General features: G+C 43.8%; 1 protein-coding gene across 1 annotated transcript in view; it reads left to right on the top strand.

The window, feature by feature from the left end:
• Window positions 1-26,656, top strand: part of LOC139368345 (agrin-like) — a 445,616-nt gene that overhangs the window by 354,687 nt on the left and 64,273 nt on the right. Inside the window, exons 15-18 of the mRNA XM_071107109.1 lie at window positions 2,899-3,042; window positions 8,285-8,409; window positions 8,576-8,681; window positions 14,851-15,252. Of these exons, the coding sequence (XP_070963210.1) occupies window positions 2,899-3,042; window positions 8,285-8,409; window positions 8,576-8,681; window positions 14,851-15,252 (777 nt within the window). The remainder of the gene's footprint in view (window positions 1-2,898; window positions 3,043-8,284; window positions 8,410-8,575; window positions 8,682-14,850; window positions 15,253-26,656) is intronic.

Here is a 26,656-nt window from a genome sequence, read left to right as displayed (position 1 = left end):
TCAGTTTTGGTTGCAGTGTTGCGCAAACCATAAGCCGGAATCAACTCTTAGAATATTGAGGAAACTCAAATTAACTTTGAACGCTTTTATCAAAATGTCTAGCCACGAAAGGTACCGGATCTGGCCAAATAGGATCCGTAATGAAACAGTCCAAAACGGTGAGGTGCCGGATCCTCTTCCGGCAAGATCCGGCTCAAGTGAAACAATGTTCCTGTGTAAATGTGATATTTCAGTTTTTAATTTTTAATGAATTAGCAAAAATGTCATCCTGTTTTTCTTTGCCATTATGTGTGCAGATTGATGAAAAACGATTTAATAAATTTTAGGATAAGGCTGTAACCTAACAAAATGTGGAAATGGTAATGGGGTCTGAATACTTTCCAAAGGCACGGGGGGCTAGGGTTAGTCTTGAGTATTTCTCCTGTCTTATCTGGTGTCCTGTGTGAATTTAAGTATGCTCTCTCTAATTCTAATTCTCTCTCTCTTTTTTTTCTCTCTCTCTCGGAGGACCTGAGCCCTAGGACCATGCCTCAGGACTACCTGGCCTGATAACTCCTTGCTTTCCCCAGTCCACCTGGCCGTGCTGCTGCTCCAGTTTCAACTGTTCTGCCTGTGGCTAACCCTCACCTGTTCTCCAGATGTGCTACCTGTCCCAGACCTGTTGTTTCCAACTCTCTAGAGACAGCAGGAGTGGTAGAGATACTCTTAATGATCGGCTATGAAAAGCCAACTGACATTTACTCCTGAGGTGCTGACCTGTTGCACCCTCTACAACCACTGTGACTATTATTATTTGACCATGCTGGTCATCTATGAACGTTTAAACATCTTGGCCATGTTCTGTGATAATCTCCACCCAGCACAGCCAGAAGAGGACTGGCCACCCCTCATAGCCTGGTTCCTCTCTAGGTTTCTTCCTAGGTTCTGGCTTTTCTAGGGAGTTTTTCCTAGCCACCGTGCTTCTACACCTTCATTGCTTGCTGTTTGAGGTTTTAGGCTGGGTTTCTGTACAGCACTTTGTGACATCAGCTGATGTAAGAAGGGCTTTATAAATACATTTGATTGATTGACTGTATATGTGACCAACAGATGCATATCTGTATTTCCAGACATGTGAAATCCATAGGTTAGGGCCTAATGAATTTATTTACATTTCCTTATATGAACTGTAACTAAGTAAAGGTTGTTTTTTTTAACCCGGTTTTCTCCCCAATTTCATGGTAGCCAATTGGTAGTTACAGTCTTGTCCCATCGCAGCAACTCCCGTACGGACTCGGGAGAGCCGAAGGTCGAGAGCCGTGTGTCCTCCGAAACACAACCCAACCAAGTCGCACTGCTTCTTGACACAATGCCCACTTAACCCAGAAGCCAGTCGCACCAATGTGTTGGAGGAAACACCATGCACCTGGCGACCGTTCAGCGTGCACTGCGCTCAGCCCGCCACTGGAGTCGCTCGTGCATGATTGGACAAGAACATCCCTGCCGGCCAAACCCTCCCCAAACCCAGATGACGCTGGGCGCCTCCCTATGGGTCTCCCGGTCGTGGCCAGCTGCGACAGAGCCTGGACTCGAACCCAGAATCTCTAGTGGCACAGCTAGCACTGCGATGCAGTGCCTTAGACCACTGCACCACTCAGGAAGCCTCTTCAGTAAATGTTTTGAAATTGTTCCATGTTGCATTTATATGTTGGTTCAGTTTTGGTTGCAGTGTTGCGCAAACCATAAGCCGGAATCAACTCTTAGAATATTGAGGAAACTCAAATTAACTTTGAACGCTTTTATCAAAATGTCTAGCCACGAAAGGTACCGGATCTGGCCAAATAGGATCCGTAATGAAACAGTCCAAAACGGTGAGGTGCCGGATCCTCTTCCGGCAAGATCCGGCTCAAGTGAAACAATGTTCCTGTGTAGTACAGTTACAAGACTCTGGCGCTTGTAATTCAAGGATCTTTGGCTCCCGTATATGTATGCATTCCCTTCTGTAAGACAAATATGTTATATTAGTTAAGTGTAGCACTTGGCTGTAAAGAGATTAAGTTGAAAAATGAATGCTTATTGTTGAAGCCAAGGAGGTCATAGGAAGAAAAAGAAGAAAAAGGACTAGATTTACATATGACCACTTGAAAGAAAAAAACAGAGACCCAAGAATCAGAGCTTTGTCAAAGCTGTCACACAATTGCGCTTGACATTGCCTCAATTCCTTTGTGTGGCTGTGTGTCCGTCATCCTTTTTGAATACTATCCTACTTGTGAACAGAGTTCTTGGCAATACAGTAGAGGACCCGCTGAGCTATTTAGTCCACAGCAGGAGCTTGTATCCGTCTCCACTGTAGCCTGACCTGTGGGGTTTACCCACGGACAAGGAAACAGTACACACATCAGTACATCAGTACAGAGTTCAGCAGGGGGGAAAACATTGATTCCAGGAACATGATGGGGTTTGATGGGGTTGATGTTATTCCTTGGGGCCTGGAGGCTCTCTGTGATCTTATTGGCCCATCTACCCACTTGCCTCAAGACTCTGGCTGGCCTCTGCCTGAACTATCCCTGACTCCAGTCCCGACACCGAGGCGCTGAGATTTACATCAACCTAGGGGTCACTTCTGAGGTAGCCTGAGTGTGTGTGAGAGGCAGGTTTCTATGACATAGATTAAGTCTAGTTCTGAACTGAAAAGCCCAATAGAAAATCTTGAAGAGTTTTAGGGAAAGAGTTAAGATGGATAATCAATATTCTTTATCTTGCATTGTGGTGAACAGGTGGATTGTTATTCACTGTATGTCATTAAGTACCACTTACCCTTTTGTTTCCATCTCTCTCCCTGTCTCTCTTCCTCCATTCCTTCCTTCTCCCTATTTATATCTCCCTTCCTCTCTTTCTTTCTCTCCCTCGGTGTTCCAGCGTGTAACTGCGACGCAGTGGGCTCGGTGAGGGACGACTGCGAGCAGATGTCAGGCCTGTGCTCCTGCAAGACTGGAGTGAAGGGCATGAAATGCAATGTGTGCCCCGACGGCAGTAAGATGGGCAGGAGCGGCTGCGACACAGGTACAGGGAGCCCCTGCTGACTGACGTGCGCCACCTGTTAACTCACCGCGCCACCGACAGAGCATTGCAACCCCTCGGCTCTCGTCTCGTCCCTGTAACTCCTCTCATCCAGGGAGCGGTCTTGCAGAAGCGAAGTCATGAACTCAATGGATTTTTCTCGAAGCCACCTGTTTTATCAGCATTAAGAAGTATCAGAAAGTGAAGCGGCTGCAGTACAATAACAATCAAATCAAATTGTATTAGTCACATGCGCCGAATACAACAGTATTCAGTGTTGTATGCTGAAATGCTTACTTATGAGCTTATGAGCCCTTAGCCAATAATGCAGTGAGAATGTTTTTTTTTTTACAAATAAATAAATAAAATGAACAAGTAATTAAAAAGCAGCAGTAAAATAACAATAGCGAGACTATATACAAGGGGTACCGGTACAGAGTCAATGTGCGGGTGCACCGGTTAGTCGAGGTAATTGAGGTAATATGTACATGTAGGTAGAGTTATTAAAGTGACTATGTATAGATGATAAGAGAGAGTAGCAGCGGTGTAAAAGGGGGGGAAGGAAGGCAATGCAGATAGTCTGGGTAGCCATTTGATTAGGTGTTCAGGAGTCTGAATGTTAGGGCTTGGGGGTAGAAGCTATTTAGAAGCCTCTTGGACCTAGCCGTGGCGCTCCGGTACCGCTTGCCGTGCAGTAGCAGAGAGAACAGTCTATGACTAGGGTGGCTGGTGTCTTTGACAACAATGGCTGTTGTTGTAGCTGTAGTTTTTCATTCTGTTATTTGAAGGAAAAACAAATCAGAATGGGAAATATCAGTTTAAGTACACAACCCCATTCACAAAAATGGTTTGCTCCTACAGACATTGAGTCAGGTGTGCCGGTTCCAGTACCTCAGTACCTCGTCTGTCCTCCTGGGCTTTACACGCACGACGGTGTCTAGGGTTTTATTTTTTTTATCCCTTTCTCTCCCCAATTTCATGTCATCCAGTTGGTAGTTACAGTTTTGTCCCATCGCTGTAACTCCCATACGGACTCAGGAGAGGCGAAGGTCGAGAGCCGTGCGTCCTCCGAAACACGACCCGCACTGCTTCTTGACATAACGCCCACTTAACACGGAAGCCAGCCGCACCAATGTGTCAGAGGAAACACTGTACACCTGGCGACTGTGTCAGCGTGCATTGCACCCGGCCCACCACAGGAGTCGCTAGTGTGCGATGGGACAAGAACATCCCTGCCCGCCAAAACCTCCCCTAACCCGGACAATGCTGGGCCAATTGTGCACAGTCCCAGGTCGCGGCAGGCTACGACAGATCCTGGACTCGAACCAGGATCTTTAGTGGCACAGCTAGCACTGCGATGCAGTGCCTTATACCACTGCACCACTCCGGAGGCCCCAGTGTCTAGGGTTTACAGAAAATGGTAGAACAAACAACAGTACAACAGTGGTGTGCAGAACAACATCTCGGAACAGACAACTCGTCGGTGCTTGTCACGGATGGTCTATAATGCAGTAGAAGGTTCCACTCCTATCAGCTAAAAAGAAGAAGAAGCGGCTCCAGTGGGCACACTGGAGCCGGAGTGGAAAAACATTGCCTCGTCCAACGAATCCCAGTTCCTGTAGCATCATGCTGATTGCAGAGTCAGGATTTGGTGTAAGCAGCATGAGTCCATGGCTCCATCCTGCCTGATGTACAGGCTGATGGTTACAATGGTGTGGGGAATGTTTTCCTGGCATACGTTAGGTCTCTTGAGACGAATTGATAAATATTTGAATGCCACACTTTGTTGAATCCATTCCCCAAATAATTCAATCTGTTCTGGAATCAAAGGGGAGTCCGGCTTGGTACTAGATGGATGTACCTAATACAATATTTGGGAAATTTATCCAGTATCCATTAATTTAGCCCTCCATTCTAATGTCTGGATGAATGGCAACCTAACCTAATGAATACACACAACTGAGAGGGGAAGGTCCCGCTGTGTTATCCGGGCACTGTCTCGTTAAGACCCACTGTCATCTATTGACAGGAAGTCAAGTGCTTAATGAAGTCAATAGTCCCAGCACAAAGTGGGGTGGGGTGGGGGGGCCGCACTTGAAAGCCGAGAGGAGGCTCTCTGCACCACATTAAGGTCAGCGCAGAGAGGAGAGCCCACACTTGATGCCTCAGGGGCTCATGGCAATGATTCTTAGCCCCTGTTGTTGCTGCTGATGCAACCCAGTGGTTGCTTCAAACAGGTTCCTTGGTCAACGTACCAGTAATCAAATCAAAGTTCATTTGTCACGTGCGCCGAATACAACAGGTCTTACAGTGAAATGCTTACTTAAAGGTTCTAACCAATAGTGCAAAAAAGGTGTTAGGTGAACAATAGGTAAGTAAAGAAATAAAACAACAGTAAAAAGACAGGCTATATACAGTAGCTATTAAAGTAGCGAGGCTACATACCGGTTAGTCTGGCTGACTGAGGTAGTATGTACATACTTCATGGCTACGGACGTGAGTACTAAGGTCTATAGTCATTTTGTCAGGTTGCCTTTGTGTTCTTGGGCACAGGGACTATGGTGGTCTGCTTGAAACATGTTGGTATTACAGACTCAGTCAGGGACATGTTGAAAATGTTAGTGAAGACACCTGCGAGTTGGTCAGCACAAGCCCGGAGCACACGTCCTAAAGGTCTTACTCACGTCAGCTACGGAGAGCCTGATCACACAGTCATCCAGAACAGCTGATGCTCTCATGCATGCCTCTGTGTTGCTTGCTTCAAAGCGAGCATAGAAGTGATTTAGCTCATCTGGTATGCTCGTGTCACTGGGCAGCTCACAGCTGAGCTTCCCTTTGTAGTCTGTAATAGTTTGCAAGCCTTGCCACACAAGACGAGCGTCGGAGCCGGTGTAGTATGATTCAATCTTAGCCCTGTATTGACGCTTTGCCTGTTTGATGGTTCGTCGCAGGGTTAGCATGATTTCCTGTCCCACACCTTGAAAGCGGCAGCTCTACCCTTTATCTCAGTGTGAATGTTGCCTGTAATCCATGGCTTCTTATTGGGGTATGTGCATACAGTCACTGTGGGGACGACGTCCTCGATGCACTAATTGATAAAGCCAATGATAGATGTGGTGTACTCCTCAATGCCATTGGAAGAATCCCGGAACATGTTCCAGCTTGTGATAGCAAAACAGTCCTGTAGTTTAGCATCTGCTTCATCTGACCACGTTTTTATAGACCGAGTCACTGGTGCTTCCTGCTTTCATTTTTGCTTGTAAACAGGAATTAGGAGGATAGAGTTGTGGTCGGATTTACCAAATGGAGGGCGAGGGAGAGCTTTGTACGCGTCTCTGTGTGTGGAGTACAGGTGATCTAGAATTTGTTTCCCTCTGGTTGCTCATGTTGGTATAAATTATGTAGAACTGATTTAGGTTTCCCTGCATTAAAGTCTCTGGCCACTAGGAGCGCCGCCTCTGGGTGTGTGGTTTCTTGTTTGCTTATTTCCTTATACAGCTGACTGAGTGCGGTCTTAGTGCCAGCATCTGTCTGTGGTGGTAAATAAACAGCCACGAAAAGTATAGCTGAAAACTCTTTAGGCAAGTAGTGGCCTGCAATTTATCACAATATACTCTACTTCAGGCGAGCAAAATCTAGAGACTTCCTTAGATTTCGTGCACCAGCTGTTGTTTACAAATATGCACAGACCGCCTGCCCTCGTCTTACCAGAGTGTGCTGTTCTATCCTGCCGGTGCAGCGTGTATCCCGCTAGCTGAATATCAGTTTTTGATGTCCTGTTGGTAGGATATTCGTGATCGTACCTCGTCTAGTTTATTGTCCAATGATTGCACGTTGGCGAGTAGTATTGATGGTAACGTCAGCTTTCCCAGTCGACTTCGCCGGGTCCTCCGGCTCTTTGTCCTCTGTACCTGCGTCGCTTCCTCTTGTAAGTAACGGAATGTCGGTCCTGTGGGGTGTTTGGAGAATGTCTTGTGCGTCGTCTTTGTTGCAGACAAAATCTTTGTCTAATCCGAGGTGAGTGATCGCTGTCCTGATATTCAGAAGCTCTTGTTTTGCCGTAAGATACGGTTGCAGAAACATTATGTACAAAATAAGTTACAAATAACGCGAAAACCCCCCCACATAATAGCACAATTGGTTGGGCGCCCGTAAAACTGCTGCCATTTCTTCCGCCGCCATTTTAACGATCAGTGCTGTGTAGGCAGGCGACTGACCCCAAAAACAACAAACATGACGGAATGAGACCAAATCCTTTTTTTATTGTCTTGAAAAGAGTCCACATATTTACTTTATACTAAAGATTCATCATTAATATATTTGCGTATGGAAAGCATAACAATATTTCATCTGCATAACCTACTCATGTTTCTATACAGTCTAAGAGTATTGAGACAGGGACAAATGTTTTGTTGTTTTGGCTCTGTCCTCCAGCACTGAATTTGAAAGTGAGATGAGTGAGAAAGTTACAGAGACAGAAATATCATACCCGCAAGACATGCTAACTTTTCAGAGGGGAGTTTAGCATTTTTGGGGGGTCGTATGATATTTGTGCGTATGTAACCTTCTCAGTCATCATTATTCAAGATTCATTCAGGACTATCCATAATCATTGTAGCATCCACATTAATGGAGAAGTGTTTAGAAACATATTATATTCATATTTACAATAAAAGTGACTCCAAATTGACACAATACATCGTTCATTTGTATTGGGCACAAAATAATCTGAAACACAACCAAAACAAACTGCATCCAACAAATGTGTAGAGTCACATGTAGTCATTACGTGCTATGAATATTGGACCAAATACTTTTTTTACTACTTTAATAAACATAGACTGAATTTGCCCCAATACTTTTGGTCCTCTGAAATGGGGGTACTATGTACAAACGGTGCTGTATTTGCTTATGAAAATACCCTCAAATTAAAGCTGACAGTCTGCACCTTAACCTCATAGTCATTGTATCACTTAAAATCCAAAGGGCTGAAGTAGAGAGCCAAAACAACAACAATTGTCACTGTCACATGACTTTTGGACCTCCCTGTATGTATGTGGAAGTGGTACCATGCATATACATTATTATGGTGATTATCAACTAGGATTCAGAGCAGTTAAAAGTACCAAGCTCACATGCTAATTTCAGCATCATGATTTGGACCATGAACACACATTCATATGATGGACAGTGATGGTATCCATTGACCCATGAGTTGATTTTAACCCCTTCATTCCCATCCCAGGTGCTGATGCCCCAAACTCATGTAATGAGCTGGACTGCAAGTTTGGTGCGTCTTGTGTTGAGGTCAATGGTCAAGCCCACTGTGAATGTCCCTCGCCCGACTGTGACGAGATGAACAAGACCAAGGTGGGCCTTTACATTATTCTCTCTATGTCAGAAATTCATCACAGAATCCAGAACACTTTATCTGGAACTACTGAGCTTGTGATCGGCCTAAAGAGGTCGGTAGTACGCAGGCATAGAGTTAACAAGCTGTGATCCTAGCCTGTTTCTATTTTTTTCCCCTGAGCAGGTGTGTGGCTCTGATGGGGTGACCTACGCTGACCAGTGCCAGCTGAGCACCATTGCCTGTAGGCGGGACAAGCACATCAGAGTGGAACACTTTGGCCAGTGTGCAGGTGAGCTCTGTCTGGCCTCCATACATCATTCTAGGGAATGTCCTTCTCCTGTTGTCAGGCCCATATCAAGAGATAATGAATAACGCCACAGGCGTTGGAAAGACCAACTGTCCTCTCTCTCCTTGTCAAAGCCAAGAGACTAGGGTATGGGTTGTGTCCTCTGTGGTTGGTGCAGTAGTGCTTCACTGTGTCTTTCACCGAGGTTTGTCTTTGGATAGCCTCCATGGCTATACTTTAAAGTATACAAATTTTACTTTACACATTACTGTAGTAAACAGTTTTTGAGACTGACTGTACCAGATATCGTCAAGTGTTTGTATTTTAGTGTATGTGGGCTCAATATGTGCCAAGAATTTGCAGTAAAGCACAAGTTTTCTTGTGGAAATAACGACCAGCTGGCGTGTCGTCAACATACCTGTGAGCGCACACGACGACAGCTGAGGCTCTTTACCATCATCCTCCCTGCTTCGGATGGCTGACAGAGAGGAGCGAGGAAGAGGGAAAACAATTTCTTGGGAGAGAAACGAGGCCCAAGATGCTCCCCTGGAGATAGAGAAACTATCGTTTGGCTGCAGCCTGAGCCACTGAATCGCCCATAAATGGTTGACATTTTACTGTTTGATTCCCTGCACCCCTGTGCGGATTATGGAGGTTTAGCTCCCAAATTCTCAGTGGGCAATCCCCTTCGCAGCTTTTAGCTGGATGAGTGCACCACTGTTCAGCTACCAGAGGGGAGATTGGCGAGATGCTTGAGGATGGGGGGAAGAGTAAGCCTTCTGATACCTGGTTTGGAATAGAGGTTGTGGGTAGAGGTCTTCACGGGTCCAAAAAGTTGGACCCATTCTGAAATGGATCCGTGGCGTTCCCACCTGACCGATATGCATAAATTCATATTTTTTTTGTAAAGAGAACTGTTCCAAATGGACCCACACCCACAGTGTGTACAGTGCTTTCGGAATGTATTCAGACCCCTTGACTTTTTCCACATTTTGTTACATTACAGCCTTATTCTAAAATGAATTAAATAGTTATTTCCCCTCATCAATCTACACACAATACCTCATAATGACAAAGCAAAAGCAGGTTTTTAGAAATATTTGCAAATGTATTAAAAATAAAAACTGAAATCACATTTACATAAGTATTCAGACCCTTTACTGTTGAAGCACCTTTGGCAGCGATTACAGCCTTGAGTCTTCTTGGGCAGCTATTTTCAGGTCTCTCCAGAGATGTTAGATCGGGTTCAAGTCCGGGCTTTCGCTGGACCACTCAGAAATATTCCAAACATAGTCTGAGACAGTTGTGGGATGCGAAGAAACCCAAATTAATACAACCACTAGCATAAAGTGTTTTAAGCAACAAGCATGACTCAACAGATGACAATGTTTTGCTTAAAAGGTTGAGAAACTATGAGTCTGTCTCTTCACATTAAAAGCGCAGCAATAGGTTGCCAGGTGCACGGTGTTTCCTCCGACACATTGGTGCGGCTGGCTTCCGGGTTGGATGCGCGCTGTGTTAAGAAGCAGTGCGGCTTAGTTGGGTTGTGTATCGGAGGACGCATGACTTTCAACCTTCGTCTCTCCCGAGTTCGTACGGGAGTTGTAGCGATGAGACAAGATAGTAGCTACTAACAGTTGGATACCACGAAATTGGGGAGAAAAAGGGGGTAAAAAAAAAAAAAAAACAGAAAAGATGATTGCTGCCCCCAAAGTTATTCATTCACTCATTTGGTCTCTCCCACATCTCTCCCAAAGATGATCTATTGCCTCAGCAAAACTGACTGTGCTCCAACTGGCCACCCCGCTCCTGCCTTGATGTCATTACTGGTTAATGAGACAGCGCATATTTGAAAAAAATAATCAGTACAATAAATTAAGTCCCAAACGGAAGGGAAATAGATTGTCATCTGTAGCCCCATGAAATCAGCCAAAACAAGCTCAATAATTTGATGCATTCACACACTGCTATAGGCCTATGCTACATCTTTATGTGCCCAGTTCATTAATAGAGATTTACAATTCAAATAAATGATCATTGTTGTTGTTGCTGTCTCTTCACATAAAAAATGCAGCAATAGGTTGCCAGGTGCACTGTGTTTCCTCCGACACATTGGTGCGGCTGGCTTCCGGGTTGGATGGCGCTGTGTTAAGAAGCAGTGCGGCTTAGTTGGATTGTGTATCGGAGGACGCATGACTTTCAACCTTCGTCTCTCCCCAGCACGTACGGGAGTTGTAGCGATGAGACAAGATAGTAGCTACTAAAACAACTGGATACCACGAAATTGGGGAGAAAAAAGGGTAAAATTCCAACAACAGGGTAGGGGTGGTATACAGAAGATAGCCCTATTTGGTAAAAGATCAAGTCCAAATTATGGCAAGAACAGCTCAAATAAGCAAAGAGAAACGATAGTCCATCATTACTTTAAGACGTGAAGGTCAGTCAATCCGGAAAATGTCAAGAACTTTTAAAGTTTCTTCAAGTGCAGTTGCAAAAACCATCAATCGCTATGACTGGCTCTCATGAGGACCGCCACTGGAAAGGAAGACCCAGGATTACCTCTGCTGCAGAGGATACCAGCCTCAGAAATTGATGCTCAAGTCAATGCTTCATAGTTTAAGTAACAGACAGAGGAGACTGCATGAGTCAGGCCTTCATGGTCAAATTGCTGAGAATAAACTACTACTAAAGGACACCAATAGAAGAAGAGACTTGCTTGGGCATTGAAACACGAGCAATGGACATTAGAGAGGTGAAAATCTGTCCTTTGGGCTGATGAGTCCAAATGTGAGATTTTTGGTTCCAACTGCCATGTCTTTGTGAGATGCAGAGTAGGTGAACGGGTGAGCTCCGCATGTGTGGTTCCCACCGTGAAGCATTGAGGTGTGATGGTGTGGAGGTGCTTTGCTAGTAACACTGTCTGTGATTTATTTAGAATTCAAGGCACACTTAACTAGCATGGCTACCACAGCATTCTGCAGCAATACGCCATCCCATCTGGTTTGCGCTTAGTGGGACCATCATTTGTTTTTCGGATCCCGGGTCGGATCTCAGAATTTAGGGTCTGTTAAACCCATGAAGACCTCTGGTGGGTACCTTCCTTTTCCCTGCTGATCTTGGTGCAGTTTGTCAGGCCTGAAGTAGGTGCAATGCTTCGAAGGCACCACCTCAACCCCTAACCAAGGCTTCTGAAATAGTGCTGTGTGGCGGCCTCATACATGCAGGTACACAGGAGCAGGGGTGCAACTTTCACTGGGGACATTCTGAAACAGCATTTTTGTCCCCCCGTTCTATCATAGGAATATGATACAAAATGAGGCAAAGGTGTGCTTTAGGACCATGTGGACGCCTCCGAGTGGTCAGGTAGGCTGTTTGGAGTGTATATAATAATATTATTATTATATAATATAGTAATTAAATTATATACACTCCATTATACCTAAAACCAGTTGCGTCCCTGCACAGGAGTAAGAGTAATTTGCTCTGTGAGAGGCCGACAGCACCTTGATCTGGTGATTAGCGATCTGACGCCGTCGGTTACCAATGAAATTCACTCCAGACTCATTCTTTGTTGCCTGGCGATGGAGAGATGGGTAGTATGTAAGTCCTTACCTAGTGTGGGGCTTCATTCGGAAGGAGAAAGAGTTCTCTCTCGCTCGCTTTCTTTGAGCCCAAGGGGAAGCCAGACGAACACAATTTGTCACAGCAGTTCGTTTAATTTCTTCCCCCAGATGCGGTCACGCCGTAGGTGGCAGCCCAGGTTGGAGGTTAGATCGAGCTCATTTCACGTGCGACTGGGTGCGAATTAGCATTCAAGCATCCTCACCCTGCCACCGCTCCTCACCTTCCGCCGATCTGATGCAGCTCTTAATACAAATGACAGAAACAACTTCAATGCTAATAGCTAGCGCAGAACCACTGCTGAAGACCTATGCCATTTCACACTGAAGCAAGTTCTGCAGAAACTACATCAAATGGCTACTACTGTGAACTTGTGATCTAACCCATCTCTCCGCCCATGCTAAGGGACAAGCACTTTGAGTCTTCTCTACACAACACAGCATTTCTGCTTCGGGCTATTCTAAGAGCTAGATGAAGCAAACCATGGGGAAACCTGTGAAAGTGTGTGAGGTACAAGCCACTAAAGGGGGGTATATGAACAAATGAGGAACTTCTGGCACCAATCGTGTCCAGACATTGACCATTGGACTGGTTCTCCCATATGTTGTCATCACCTGTAGGTTTGACGCAAATTGGCAGTGAACACTAGCATATGACATCATCAGTTTTCTGCCTTAATGTTTTTTATGCCTCCCGCGCCATCCTCATACTTTCCCTGAACACTTTTTCTGAACTTGTTCACCTTATTTCCTCCGTCCCTCTTTTCATGTCTCTCTCTTTCGTGCTCTCTTTCTCCCCCGCTCGTTTTTCTTCTTCTCTTCCATTTTCTCTTTCCCTTTTTCTGTCGACTTTCATATATCTGATTCCTCCTCCCCACTGAGCATGGCAGACACGGCAAACAATCTTAATAACCACCTTTCAAAGATGACTACACAGCCCAGACAAGTGAAGATGACAATGATTTGTCTCCCCGTCCGCCTGTCGATATAACCGCCTGCCTCTCGGAAAAAAAGCAAATGGAGTGTTAAACCTGATTAAGGAAAGCTTCCACTGAACTGACTGTGCTGCCAGTTGTCCATCCTTCCCTTTCTTTCTATATCTGTTTTTTATTTATTTTACCCCTCTTCGAGCGTTCGCCGTCGAAGGACTCCCAGCCGTAACACAGCACCTGAGTAACAGGTGTAGCCAAGAGGAAAAGCAAAGTATACCACCGCCTCGCACACGGCGATAGCAATTGATAGATGCACTCTTGGGCTAAGCCGACATACTGTATCTGCAGGCTGGCTCCTCTGCCTCCCCTCCTCTGGAGCCTAGCAGGATGGGAGATAGTGGGGTGCCTGCCTGGCTGATAACATCCAGCGCCTCATCAAGGTATCACATTTCACACCTCACGGCGTAATTGCCTATCAAATAGGAGATTATTAGTGTGCAATTAAATCCTACACATAATGTTTGCCGAATTCCAATGAGATGGAAATAATATACCGTAGGAGGTTTTTCTTTTGCCCTGCACAAACAACGGCTGGGGTAAAGTAGGAGCATCAGTATTAAGTGACGCCTGGCTGGTTTGCCGCCATCCTAGCAGCTACACTTACAAAGTGTCTCCCTTCCCTCCAGCTCTTGACTCGCTTCTTTCCCTCAGGAGTTTTTCTCCTATTTTATCGATTTTATCCGATACATGTTTGTCTTTGTACCCAAGGCATTGCATGGGTAATGCTGGTTTCTGCTGAAAGAAAAGCGGGTCCCTCTCTCTTGCGACGTCAAGAAAAGGATTTCTGAGAGTTTTTGGATGGCGTGTGTGACTGTGTTGACAAGGCTGCCATTCGCGGCGGAGTTGACGGATACTTGTGCGGCTGTGAGCGGAGTCTGGAGTCTTTGAAGCCGGAGTTAAACCCTGCTATTTCTGCCCCATTTATATCAATCATTCATCACCAGAGGCTTTGACTGTCTGTGATTAAAGCTCCGCTACAAGAAGGCAACATTTTAATATGTATATATAATTCATACCCACAGACACACACCAACACCAGCACATATACACACAGACACACTGAACAAACACACATGCCTCACAAACACACCAGTGCAATTGCAGTGCAGTTTAACCCTATATAGGGCACATTATTCTTCTCTGTACACAGACTGCAGTGCAGTTGAACTCAACAGTATGCCATCTTTTGGCATACTTCAGTGTAAGATGTTCTTATTTTCATGGTGTGTTTTGCTTCCTAAATCATGTGGGGTTAAAAGATTTCATCCAGGATTTCCGTTCCTATGTGCATAGGTTTTCAATTCTATTTTAGATGTATATTTCATATTGCAATGAGTCTGGCCTCTGCTCTTGTGTGTCGGTCAGTATTGGGTGCTCAGGTGCCTGACGTGACCAGAACACAAAAGACAACCATAAGGGGTACAGCAGTAGTATGAGGTAAAGGTGTACAATCGAAATAGGGGCTATAGGGAGAAGAAAATAAAAAAACAGATTTTCATCTTTGCTTACCCATTCATCCATTCCTTGCTTCCTCTCCTCCTCCCTTCCCTCCCCATGCAGAAAGCATCACCGAGCCTGCCAGCCGACCCACCCCTTACCCCCCCACCCCCCGCGCAAAAGCCACCACCCCCTCCCACGTCAGGCTTACGTCGCCGCGCCATGGCACATCATACTCTCCCTGGGACGATGATGAAACTGAGGGGCCACTAGCCTCATTCGTGGAGGCCCTGCCGCCCCCCATGTCCACTGAGAGACCGCTTACCACCAACCACCCCGTCATCACCCCCCACCACCCACCTCACTCCACCACCCCTCGCCTACCCAGCCACACCAGCCCTGGCTCCTCCCCTACAGCCTTCGAGGACTCAGGGAGCGGTGAGCCCAGCGGAGACGACCAGGTGGAGGAGATGGAAGAGGGTAGCGGCGTCGGAGTCCTGGAGGCGAGCGGAGAGGAGCCAGTTGGTAAATCAAAGCTATTTCACTTCATAACCCATAATTCTGCTCCACAGGGGGTCAAGGGTCAGAGGTCAGGGGAGGGTTGAATTACAGATGGGGGTTTGAAATTATTTCACTATTTGAATAGTGTCATTCATCTATAGCTAGCTAGGCTAATTGAGGCCACATTCTGCACTTTCTCCCCAACCCAATTCAGATAAAACAGGCTACCTCTTGGTTGCTCTTTAAAGCCTACTCCTTGTCATTTCACTAACTTTTTAATTCCGTAATTTTATTCCATCTGCATTGCATTAGTGAACTCTCACTCCCCTTGCTACACATTGAGCCTCTTTGATTGGCCTACTAGTGGTGTGTATTCATGGATGCCAAGGGAAGCCAAGCTTTCCTCCAAAAAGTACCAAGGGAAAAAAACATACAAAATAATGTATCTTTCGTCTCTCTGTGTTTCATAAATTTCCTTCAAAAAGCAAGAGGCTGAATGTATCTCACTGAAGAAAGCATCTGAGTGAACGAAGCAGTGTGTCTCGTTCTCAGTAGCGTATCTATCTGATGCTGTCTGGCCAAAAAGAGTATGACATTGTTGACTCCCGTAGCATTGAATGCAAGGGAAGCCAGCATGCATTTGCCTTCCCTTTGGCTATTATTTTATATATTTTTTTATCAATCAGTGCTGAGTGAGCTCAGCTTTAGATGGCCCTGGCGCACCCAAAAAAACGTGTCAAGGGATGCCAGTTTTGGATTTGGCTTCAGACCAATCACATCACATCAGAAGTCAAACATCATTGACAGAAAGAATGCATCTCGTTGTGTCATTGTCCTCCGGTGGCTAGCTAGCTATATTAGCCATGGATGGAGATAGGGATTTGGTCTTGTTTTACTTCATTCTCCGTACTTTCCAAATCAAATGTATTTGGTCACATACACATGGTTAACAGATGGTATTGCCAGTGAAATGCTTGTGCTTCTACCAATGATTATAACGGTGATTCTGATCCACACTTTCCAAATGGTCTTCAGTACAACTCCCGCAGCTACACAAAGTATTTTCCTTTTCGTCCTGACAAATGTTGAAGCTCCTGACCACCAACAGCTGAGTACAATGTTAAAGATAGTGATATAGGGTCCAGAAATTTATACATTGTGCCCCTGGTCTGAGAGGATGGAAGTTCAACATGTAGCTAGATGTAGTATGCTAATGTTAACCAGCTGGCCTGCAACAGTGTTGCCCATGAAAGGAAGTTACGCTAGCGAGCAAGCATTTGAGCCAGGTAGTCTAGGACAACAAAAACTAAAAGTGTGTACTGTATGACAGATTCATAGACCGTTTAGGCAACATGAAAGAGGAGGATGGCTTTGGCGTTTCTCTACAAGTAGGATGAGTCAACATGTTTTTTTCCCAATTGCACGCACGCACACACACACGAAGTAATCAGTACCATGACAGCCATATCATATTTAACTTACGTTGATTGGACTAAAACGTTTTTGGTATCTTTTAGTTGTCATTGTATTAGACTAAGCATTGATGATTAGATGTTGGAATAGTGGAGGAAGCGCCTGTTTTCTTTGCGACTTGCGGTAACTCTCCGTGTTTCTAAATCAGTAGTAGTCCAACAATGTTGGAAACTTGCTTGACCATGCTGTAGGTCACGTAACTGTTTGTTACATGCAATATATTTTGTGGACTTCACCGATTGCTCTCCGGTTTTGTAATGAAATAAATGTATTCTTATTGTCTCGGCCTTAGGCCTATACAGTATATCACGGTGTCAAGGCATATGAATTAACAGGTTAATAGAGCAAACAACCCAATTATCACAACACATAGGAATTAATAGGGCTTTATTTTTTCTGGCTTCCCCCGTGCACATCCCTAGGTTGAATATGGGCCTCTGAACTGACTCAAGGTTTGATATGTCATTGCTACATCATACATTTTACAATGGTAAAAAGTAGAGACTCAGAGCTACAAAATGGTATATCAAACACTGTATTTTTTTTTTTTTCAATTTAAAGTTTTATTAAGTTTTCTTGTTTTACAATCAACCAACAAAACACATTCCACATTCACAGATGTGACAGGCTTAAAAAAAAGTTAAAATATATAATATATATAATAATAATAATAATAATAAAAAAAATACAATTACAATAAAATATTTCAAAAAATAATACAAGTTTTTTTTTTGGTGTATATATATATACATACACATATATACGCATATCTACATATACACACACATACAAATATACATACATACATTCACACCCATACACACACACACATATTCTACATACCTACACATACTCACAAATAACACTTAAAAAAACATATATGAAACTTGCAGCAGCACTATCAAGGTTCTTATTAGCTATTTCTAGCCTTCGCTGAGACGACGAGCCAATAATTCGTTTGTAGATTTTACAGCACCTTACACAACATGTATCTGCACATTTCCCAAGTCACCCCGTTCACTCTGTCCAGAATCTGGCAATCTCTCTACAGCTCCAAAATACATGCATATAGGTACACTTTCAGAGGTACATCTTTTACAGTTAGGAGACATATCTGTTTTCATTCTATGGAGTCTCAAAGGAGTGTAATAAAATTTGTACAAAATGTGTAATTAGATTCTTTAATTTTTACATGAGTAGGTGCAGTATACCCTGTTGCAAACCTCCGCCCATAACTCATCACTGATAGTCAGACCTAAGTCCTTTCCCAGATTATTTTCAAAGGAGTAAAGGAGGAGCCTTTAGAGATATACGATATTTTGCCTTTAATGGACTGTGCTGTGACAAGAAGGGTTTCAACTTCATTCAACTGAGTTCTAAACCTCCTCTTGGAAGTAAATGAGGAAATTACATATCTAAGATCCATTTTTAAATGGATCTTGGCACATTGAATTCACTGCAGAGCTCTTGAAAGGATTTCAGTGTAGTGATTTTCTGGCATTCCTCAGGGCTTTTGGCAAGTCTGGGTTGCCTACTATAGGCGAGTGAGAACATATTTGGGAGGAAATGCCCAGGTATTTCTTACAGTCCCTCCACGCTAGTAGGGTGCTGTAAATCACAAAGGTTTTGGCTATTTTGCCCACTTCACTAAAGTTATTAATGAATATAATTGAGCTTAAGGGCAATGAACCACAGGATTGGGCTTCTATCCGAATCCACGTTGACTCTTGTCTGTTTGTGATCCATGTTAGCATGTTGCGGATTTGGGCAGACCAGTAGTACAATTGAAGGGAGTGAAGGACAAGACCACCCTTAGATTCAGGTTTCGATAGAGTGGAAAACTTGATCCTAGGTTTGTTATTGCCCCATATACATTTGGTGATGCTTTGGTTAGTTGTTTTGAAAAAGGAAACTGGGAGATAGCATGGGAGCATCTGAAATAAATAGTTCAGTCTAGGGAGAACGTTCATACGGATGACATTAATTCTTCCTACTAAGCTAACTGGGAGGGAGATCCAGGTTTGGAGATCGTTCTTGATTTGATCCAGGAGTGGAAGATAATTTTCCTTGAAAAGGCTTTTCAGATCTGGTGTTATGAAGATCCCGAGGTATTGAAACCCCTGTGTATTCCATTGGAAAGGACATAGTGTCTTCATAGAGCTGGTGAGTGTAATATTGAGAGGGCAGACAGTGGATTTGTTAAAATTGATATTATAACCTGAAAACTTGCCATACTGAGCAATTGTGTCTAAAATGAGAGGGAGGGATTTCTCAGGGTTGGATATGTAGAGCAAGACATCATCCGCAGAAAGCGAAATTTTGTGCTGCAGGCCGCCTGCAGAAACACCCATAATACTTGGATTGCTCCTTATCAGCTCTGCCAGAGGCTCTGCCCCCTACAACTAGAGCAGGGGGGACAGCGAGCACCCTTGTCTTGTGCTCCGTTCTAGAGGGAATCTGTCAGAGTTCAGTCCATTAGCAGTCACCATGGCATTTTGATGAGAGTATAGTGATTTCATCCATTTAATAAAATTTGGGCCCATATTGAACTTTTCTATGACTGAAAACAGAAAGCTCCACTCCATCCTGTCAAACGCCTTCTCAGCATCCAGTGAAGCCAGCAGGACAGGGGTCTTCTGTGCATTTACTTGATCAATAATATAAAAAAGACAGCGAATGTTATCAGAAGAGTATCGGTCTCTAATAAATCCAGTTTGGTCCGCTTTTATTATGACAAGCAGGATAGGGGGTCCTTGTCCTTTTTGAGCAACACTGTAATGCGAGCTGTGTGCATTAAGTCTGGAAGAACTCCATTTTTGCAAAAATCCTCCAGCATTGGCATGAAGATAGGGCTGAACTGGGGCCAAAAAGCTTTGTAGAACTCTCTGGGGAATCCATCTGGGCCTGGGGACTTATTAGGTGGCATGGAGGTAATTGCCTCCAGGATCTCCTCAGGAGTGAAGGGGGGAGTTGAGATCTTCTTGGTCGGTCTCTGATAGTTTAGGTAGCAAGATTCCCTCTAGGAAAGAGTGGAGTTCTGCCTCTGTGTGTTTTCTCTCAGAGTTATATAGTTTGCAGTAAAAATCATGAAAAGTTAAATTGATCTTTTTTGGGTCATATGTGACCTCGTCCTCTGCTGTTCGGAGAGCCATGATTGTACGCTCTGACTGCTATTTTTTTAAATGGTAAGCAAGCAATCTACTGGGCCTATTGCTATACTCATGGTATTTCTGTTTAGTAAAGAATTTTTTTTTTTTATCTCCCGAGTGTAGTCCAAATTCAGTTGGGCTTTGGCTGCTTTAAGATGACTCCAGGAGGTGCTGTCTGGGGATTGTTTATGTATTTTTTCACAGCGTTCCAGCTCCCTCTCAATATCTAGCCTGTGTGCTTCCATTGCTTTTTTTGTTAGAGGAAGCATATGCAATTAGATGGCCTCTTAGTGTGGCTTTGACAGCGTCCCACATTGTGGCAGGAGAAACAGGAGAATCTTTGTTGTCTTGTGTGTAGTTGTCTATCCATGTAGTTACCAATGTATGGAACGCTTCGTTTGATAGCATGGAGGTGTTGAATTTCCAGCTCTTTGACCTTGGGATGTTTTTGCAGAGGTCAAAGCGGAGGTGGACAAAGGCGTGATCTGAAAGTGCTATGGGTCAGATTGTACATGTGGCTGAATTTATGAAACTCTTTGGGATAAAAATGTAATCTATACGGGAGTAGGTGTTATGGGCATTAGAGTAGTATGTATAGTCCATAGATGAGCTATTAGTCTCTCCCCAGTTATCTATCAGTCCCATCTCTTTAGTAAGAGAGTTCAACATCTTTGCAGATCTAGGATTTGTGGTGGGGACTGATTTGTCTAGTGTTGGGTTAAGGGTACAATTAAAATCTCCGGCCACCACGGCAAAGGAAACACAATGCTCATTGAACAGGGTTATCATTTTTGACATGAAAGCAGGAGTATCTGTGTTTGGGGCGTATATGTTTAAGATAGTAATTGGTTGACCATATAGTGACCCAGTTATCAAAATAAATCTCCCCTCCGTATCAGATATGTTTTTGTCAATTATGAATGCATAGCTGGTTGGGAAGGGTGGGGGCGATCACGTCAAAGTTGCCCCAACTTTCATGACCACAAAACTAGTTTGGAAGAATGCCTGCCCTGTGAGTTCTGCTATACTTACAGACATAATTCCAACGGTTTTAGAAGCTTTAGAGTGTTTTCTATCCAATAATAATTATTATATGCATATATTAGCAATTTCTGACAGATTTTTTTTCAGTTTACTATGGGCACGCAATTCCTCCAAAGGGGGCAGTATTCTGCCTAGCCTTAAGAGGTTTTAAAGATTCACATGTGAGGTCATGTGCTAAACAGTGAGTAGTGTAGTAAAGATTTAGACTAAAAGTGGTAACACCTACAATAAGGAGGAATTCCAGGTAAACAGAAAGTGTCCAGATGTAAAGAAACCTTAATAGAAAATGACTGAAGTATAAGTCACCCAGGAAAAATACTACTTGAGTAAAAGTCTAAAAGTATTTGGTTTTAAAAATGCTTAAGTATCAAAAGTAAATGTAACTGCTCAAATGTACTTAAGTATCAAAAGTAAAAGTATAAATAATTTCAAATTCCTTAAACCAAGCGGCCCAATTTCTTTCATTTTTTTTCATTGACGGATAACCAGGGGCACACTCCAACATTCAGACATAATTTACAAACAAAGCATTTGTGTTCAGTGAGTCTGTGGGGTATGTCACAAAATCATGTAACGACCACACATAGCAAAATATTTATATATAAAATGAATATTGATTAGTCTTGCGAAGTGGATGCGTCTCTACGGAAGATGTAAATGGTACAGCCAAATGGTTACTTGCATAGTATCAATATCAGAAATAGATAGTGGCAATATAAATAAAATAATCTACAGTATGTACACAAACAATATTAATAACAATAGTGATAGACGAGGTAGTAGTATGCATACAATCAGGGAAAAAGTGGCTGAGCAGCAGGATAAAATATATATATAGTTGCAGCAACGTAAGGCGTTTGTGTTCTTAGAGAGTCATTTGAATCGAAGCACTGCAGATAGTGCTGATGACTGGTTCGTCCGAACAACGCATGAACAAGGGAATCTATATTCGGAGAGCCTGTTTCTGTCATGCCCTTGACTTTGGTGCAGGGCATGTGATGTCCATAGCCTCTTCATCACAAAACTCCCTGATCTTCTCAAAAAGATAAGTTTGTCTAGCTGTGTCCAGTCCAGGTGGTGCTTGTACAGGCAGACCACCTGTGGGAGGAAGGATGTCAGTGTTGCACAGCAGCTAAAACATGGTCCCGACTGAGTCCGAACACTCCTTGGCGACAACACCAGGCTCCAGAGCATAAAAGCTGTAAAACAGGAAATAGCACAACATCAATTCACCTCCCAAGTTTAGATAAGAATAATAACCTCATACAATGCAATGAAAATTACATTCACCTGAAGTGCTGGTACTGCTTGATCTGTGTCAGCGGCCTGAAATACAGAGTCAGGTGTTGTTGCCAACCATAGCTTTCCACCAGCACCGTACCATCCTCCAGTCCCACCAGCTGTGGGATGTTGTCCCCTGTCACAGTGCTGTCCTTCACAACACCAGCAATCTCAGACAAAGTGTTCACTCTGGTATTTCTGAAGCTCTGCTTGATGATCCTGAAGCACCAGTGTGTGGCCTGTGATCAGGAAGTGAAAGTCCAGACTGTGGTGGAGCTTGTGCATGGTCCACCAGGCACAGTGGCAGAGCACAAACTTAACAGCTTCTGGCAGATTGGCAGATCTGAAGACCTGATAGTTGTTCCTCTGGCACTGCCAGCAAAGATCTGCCCTGGGCTTAGTGCTTGAGATGTGGGGCAGCAATTTTCCCCACAGATTCCTGAAGGAAGACAGCCTGACTGCACGTACCTCTAGAAAATACAGAAATAATGTGAGATCAATAAAAGTAGTGCCAATCATGTTGGAGGTCAATTAAATAATCAAAATGTGTTTATGCTTTACATGCCAAGTGTTGTCATCGATTCCTTGTAGAGATGGCACACTGCTGCTTTTGTCACATGGGATGGAAGCAGCTCTCCACCAAAGTGTTTGTGTCCTGGGTGGCGTCCTGGTAATATTACTGCATTATCCTCTGCGTAGTTGTTGATGAAGTTCACCACTCGCTGCACGTCCTCATGCTTCAGGTATAACCTGTGCTTGCTTGGGCCAGCTCTCTTTTTGATGTGAGGCATTAGACCATTCTCCTTGTATGGAGGAGAGGCAGGCGTGTTCTACTGATGAAAGACAAATTCCAGATACTAATGTTACCCACACTTCATGCATGTAAGTTAATGTTATGTTAATGTACATGTAAGTTAATGTAGCAAGCCAGCCATCTCACCTCCACGAACATTAGCTAGCTAAAATAAGGTGACCAGATTTCTGAAATGACAACCGGGGATATTTCCAGTTTGGCGGTCAATATATCATTAAAATATCCAATGTTATTATCTATGAAATGAAAAAGGGGGACAATTCCGGTTTCATGTATTTAGTCTAACAGGCACATTGTGATAGAGAAAACAACTATACTACAGAAACACTACAGACAAGACAGAACTGATCTGAACAGCCATTCAGTGGTCCTGCTAGAATAAGAGCAGAAGAGAACATGAGCAAAATTGAAAAAACAGACAATAGTATATGTGAAATACTTATCATAATAAAGAAATAAGATGCTGATGAGGTTGGTAACCACATAATATACCAACCTAATCTGTATATTTCTCAGAAGAATGTATTTTCTTCAGGATTGCTCTGTCTTTGGCCAGCTTCTCCATTAACTCCTGGCAGGGAAGGTTAAAGTTTGTCTTCACAATAAGCATGGCCTTGATGGTAGGAACAGTGAACCTATTTCTTGCTGCTGTCCATACTGCATATCGTTCATTTGGAAGAACACTCTCTCGACTGGTGCATTACTTCTAGGTAAGCACATGACAACAGACGCTAATCTAGCCAGGTTAGTGTGTGGGATGTCGTTCTCTTTGAAGTGGTTAACCACCGTGCTCCATCTCTGACTAAGCCGCGTCTCAGATGTTTTCCATTCTTCAAGCGATCCCCCCCTTTAGGAACTCTTGCAGGCCAGTAACCTCGTCAAACAATGCATCCTCATTGATGGTCACATTGGGGCATTTTTCATGCAGTGTGTCTGCTGCCTTCTGGATGTCTTCACGCAGAGGTTGCCTTTTTAAAAGGAGACAATGTAAATATTTTAGATTATCTGTGTGCTTTCCCCATGCTTGCAAGTAGTTCACAGCCATAGTGAAGAATGATTGGGATGTTTTGAGAAAGCTCTCTTTAGACATGTCTCTATTTTCCTCTAGCTCTCTCAGAAGTCCTCTGACCACTGGGATGAAGTTGTCATCACGTCTTGCAGTCAATTTTGCCTCAATGTTTCTCAGAACTGCAGCTGACTCCACAGCACAGCGGTCCTGGCATTCAAGCATCTTGATCATGCCACTGAATATGGTCGAGTTTCCATGGACAAAGGCCAGCCAAAGTTCAGTCAGTGGATCTTTGAACATTGCTCGCAGGACAACAGGGCATTTGTCTTAAGAAAGAAAATGGCACATACCTTTTCAGCACACTTTCTAGTGCAGGGAGCATGGACAGCCAGAGAACATTACTGTGTCCTAAAATGTTATGGTACTCCTGGCCAACAAACTTTCTACTCTGATGGTGAAAATATGAAAATATCCAAATATCTTTGTGAGCAGGTACTCAACACCAAGGGGAATCATAACCAAAGCTGTTCTGGCCGTGTTATGAATGATGTGGGCAGAACAACCTAAGACAATCACCTCCCGCTGCACAGCATTTTTAACATTGGTATGGACATTGACCCTCCCCAGCCTATTCAGTCCTCCAAAGTTGGTATTTGTGTTGTCGGCAGAGAATGCCACGACTTTGTTTTGCAGGTTACATTTTTGGATGACCACCAGGACCTCAGCTGCAAATCTCCTCTGCTGTTTCTCCTTTAAATTCAACAAAATCAAGCAGTTTTGTTTTGACAGATGTGTTGCCACCATATACAGTGGGGCAAAAAAAGTATTTAGTCAGCCACCAATTGTGCAAGTTCTCCCACTTAAAAAGATGAGAGAGTCCTGCAATTTTCATCATAGGTACACTTCAACTATGACAGACAAAATGAGAAAAAAAATCCAGAAAATCACATTGTAGGATTTTTTCTGAATTTATTTGCAAATTATGGTGGAAAATAAGTATTTGGTCAATAACAAAAGTTTATCTCAATACTTTGTTATATGCCCTTCGTTGGCAATGACAGAGGTCAAACATTTTCTGTAAGTCTTCACAAGGTTTTCACACACTGTTGCTGGTATTTTGGCCCATTCCTGCATGCAGATCTCCTCTAGAGCAGTGATGTTTTGGGGCTGTTGCTGGGCAACACGGATTTTCAATTCCCTCCAAAGATTTTCTATGGGGTTGAGATCTGGAGACTGGCTAGGCCATTCCAGGACCTTGAAATGCTTCTTACGAAGCCACTCCTTCGTTGCCCGGGCGGTGTGTTTGGGATCATTGTCATGCTGAAAGACCCAGCCACGTTTCATCTTCAATGCCCTTGCTGATGGAAGGAGGTTTTCAATCAAAATCTCACGATACATGGCCCCATTCATTCTTTCCTTTACATGGATCAGTCGGCCTGGTCCCTTTGCAGAAAAACAGCCCTAAAGCATGATGTTTCCACCCCCATGCTTCACAGTAAATATGGTGTTCTTTGGATGCAACTCAGCATTCTTTGTCCTCCAAACACGACGAGTTGAGTTTTTACCAAAAAGTTCTATATTTGTTTAATCTGACCATATGACATTCTCCCAATCTTCTTCTGGATCATCCAAATGCTCTCTAGCAAACTTCAGACGGGCCTGGACATGTACTGGCTTAAGCAGGGGGACATGTCTGGCACTGCAGGATTTGAGTCCCTGGCGGCGTAGTGTGTTACTGATGGTAGGCTTTGTTACTTTGGTCCCAGCTCTCTGCAGGTCATTCACTAGGTCCCCCCGTGTGGTTCTGGGATTTTTGCTCATCGTTCTTGTGATCATTTTGACCCCACGGGGTGAGATCTTGCGTGGAGCCCCAGATCGAGGGAGATTATCAGTGGTCTTATATGTCTTCCATTTCCTAATAATTGCTCCCACAGTTGATTTCTTCAAATCAAGCTGCTTACCTATTGCAGATTCAGTCTTCCCAGCCTGGTGCAGGTCTACAATTTTGTTTCTGGTGTCCTTTGACAGCTCTTTGGTCTTGGCCATAGTGGAGTTTGGAGTGTGACTGTTTGAGGTTGTGGACAGGTGTCTTTTATACTGATAACAAGTTCAAACAGGTGCCATTAATACAGGTAACGAGTGGAGGACAGAGGAGCCTCTTAAAGAAGAAGTTACAGGTCTGTAAGAGCCAGAAATCTTTCTTGTTTGTAGGTGACCAAATACTTATTTTCCACCGCAATTTGCAAATAAATTCATTAAAAATCCTACAATGTGATTTTTTTTTCTCATTTTGTCTGTCATAGTTGAAGTGTACCCATGTACCTCTCTCATCTTTTTAAGTGGGAGAACTTGCACAATTGGTGGCTGACTAAATACTTTTTTGCCCCACTGTATCTTACAATATCTGACTACTACTGGCAGCAGCTATACATGTCCATGATTGAACGCATCAATGGACAGGACACATATTCAACCTGGTCTAGGTCCTGTGTTACCAAAGTAGTTGCCCATGGTGCTAACACGTTACTCACTATGGCTTCACATTTTGTCCTAGCACATGTACACTTCGGCTCATAAAGCTTTCGTGTCAGTTGTGCTCAATGTTCAATGTTAGCTAGCATTTGGATTAAACCGATAATAATGACATGTATAACATCA

The sequence above is a fragment of the Oncorhynchus clarkii genome, chromosome 16, assembly GCF_045791955.1.
Source record: "Oncorhynchus clarkii lewisi isolate Uvic-CL-2024 chromosome 16, UVic_Ocla_1.0, whole genome shotgun sequence".
Classification (NCBI taxonomy): domain Eukaryota; kingdom Metazoa; phylum Chordata; class Actinopteri; order Salmoniformes; family Salmonidae; genus Oncorhynchus; species Oncorhynchus clarkii.
The sequence above is the reverse complement of the archived record's forward strand: the minus strand, read 5'-3'. Positions and strand labels throughout refer to the sequence as shown.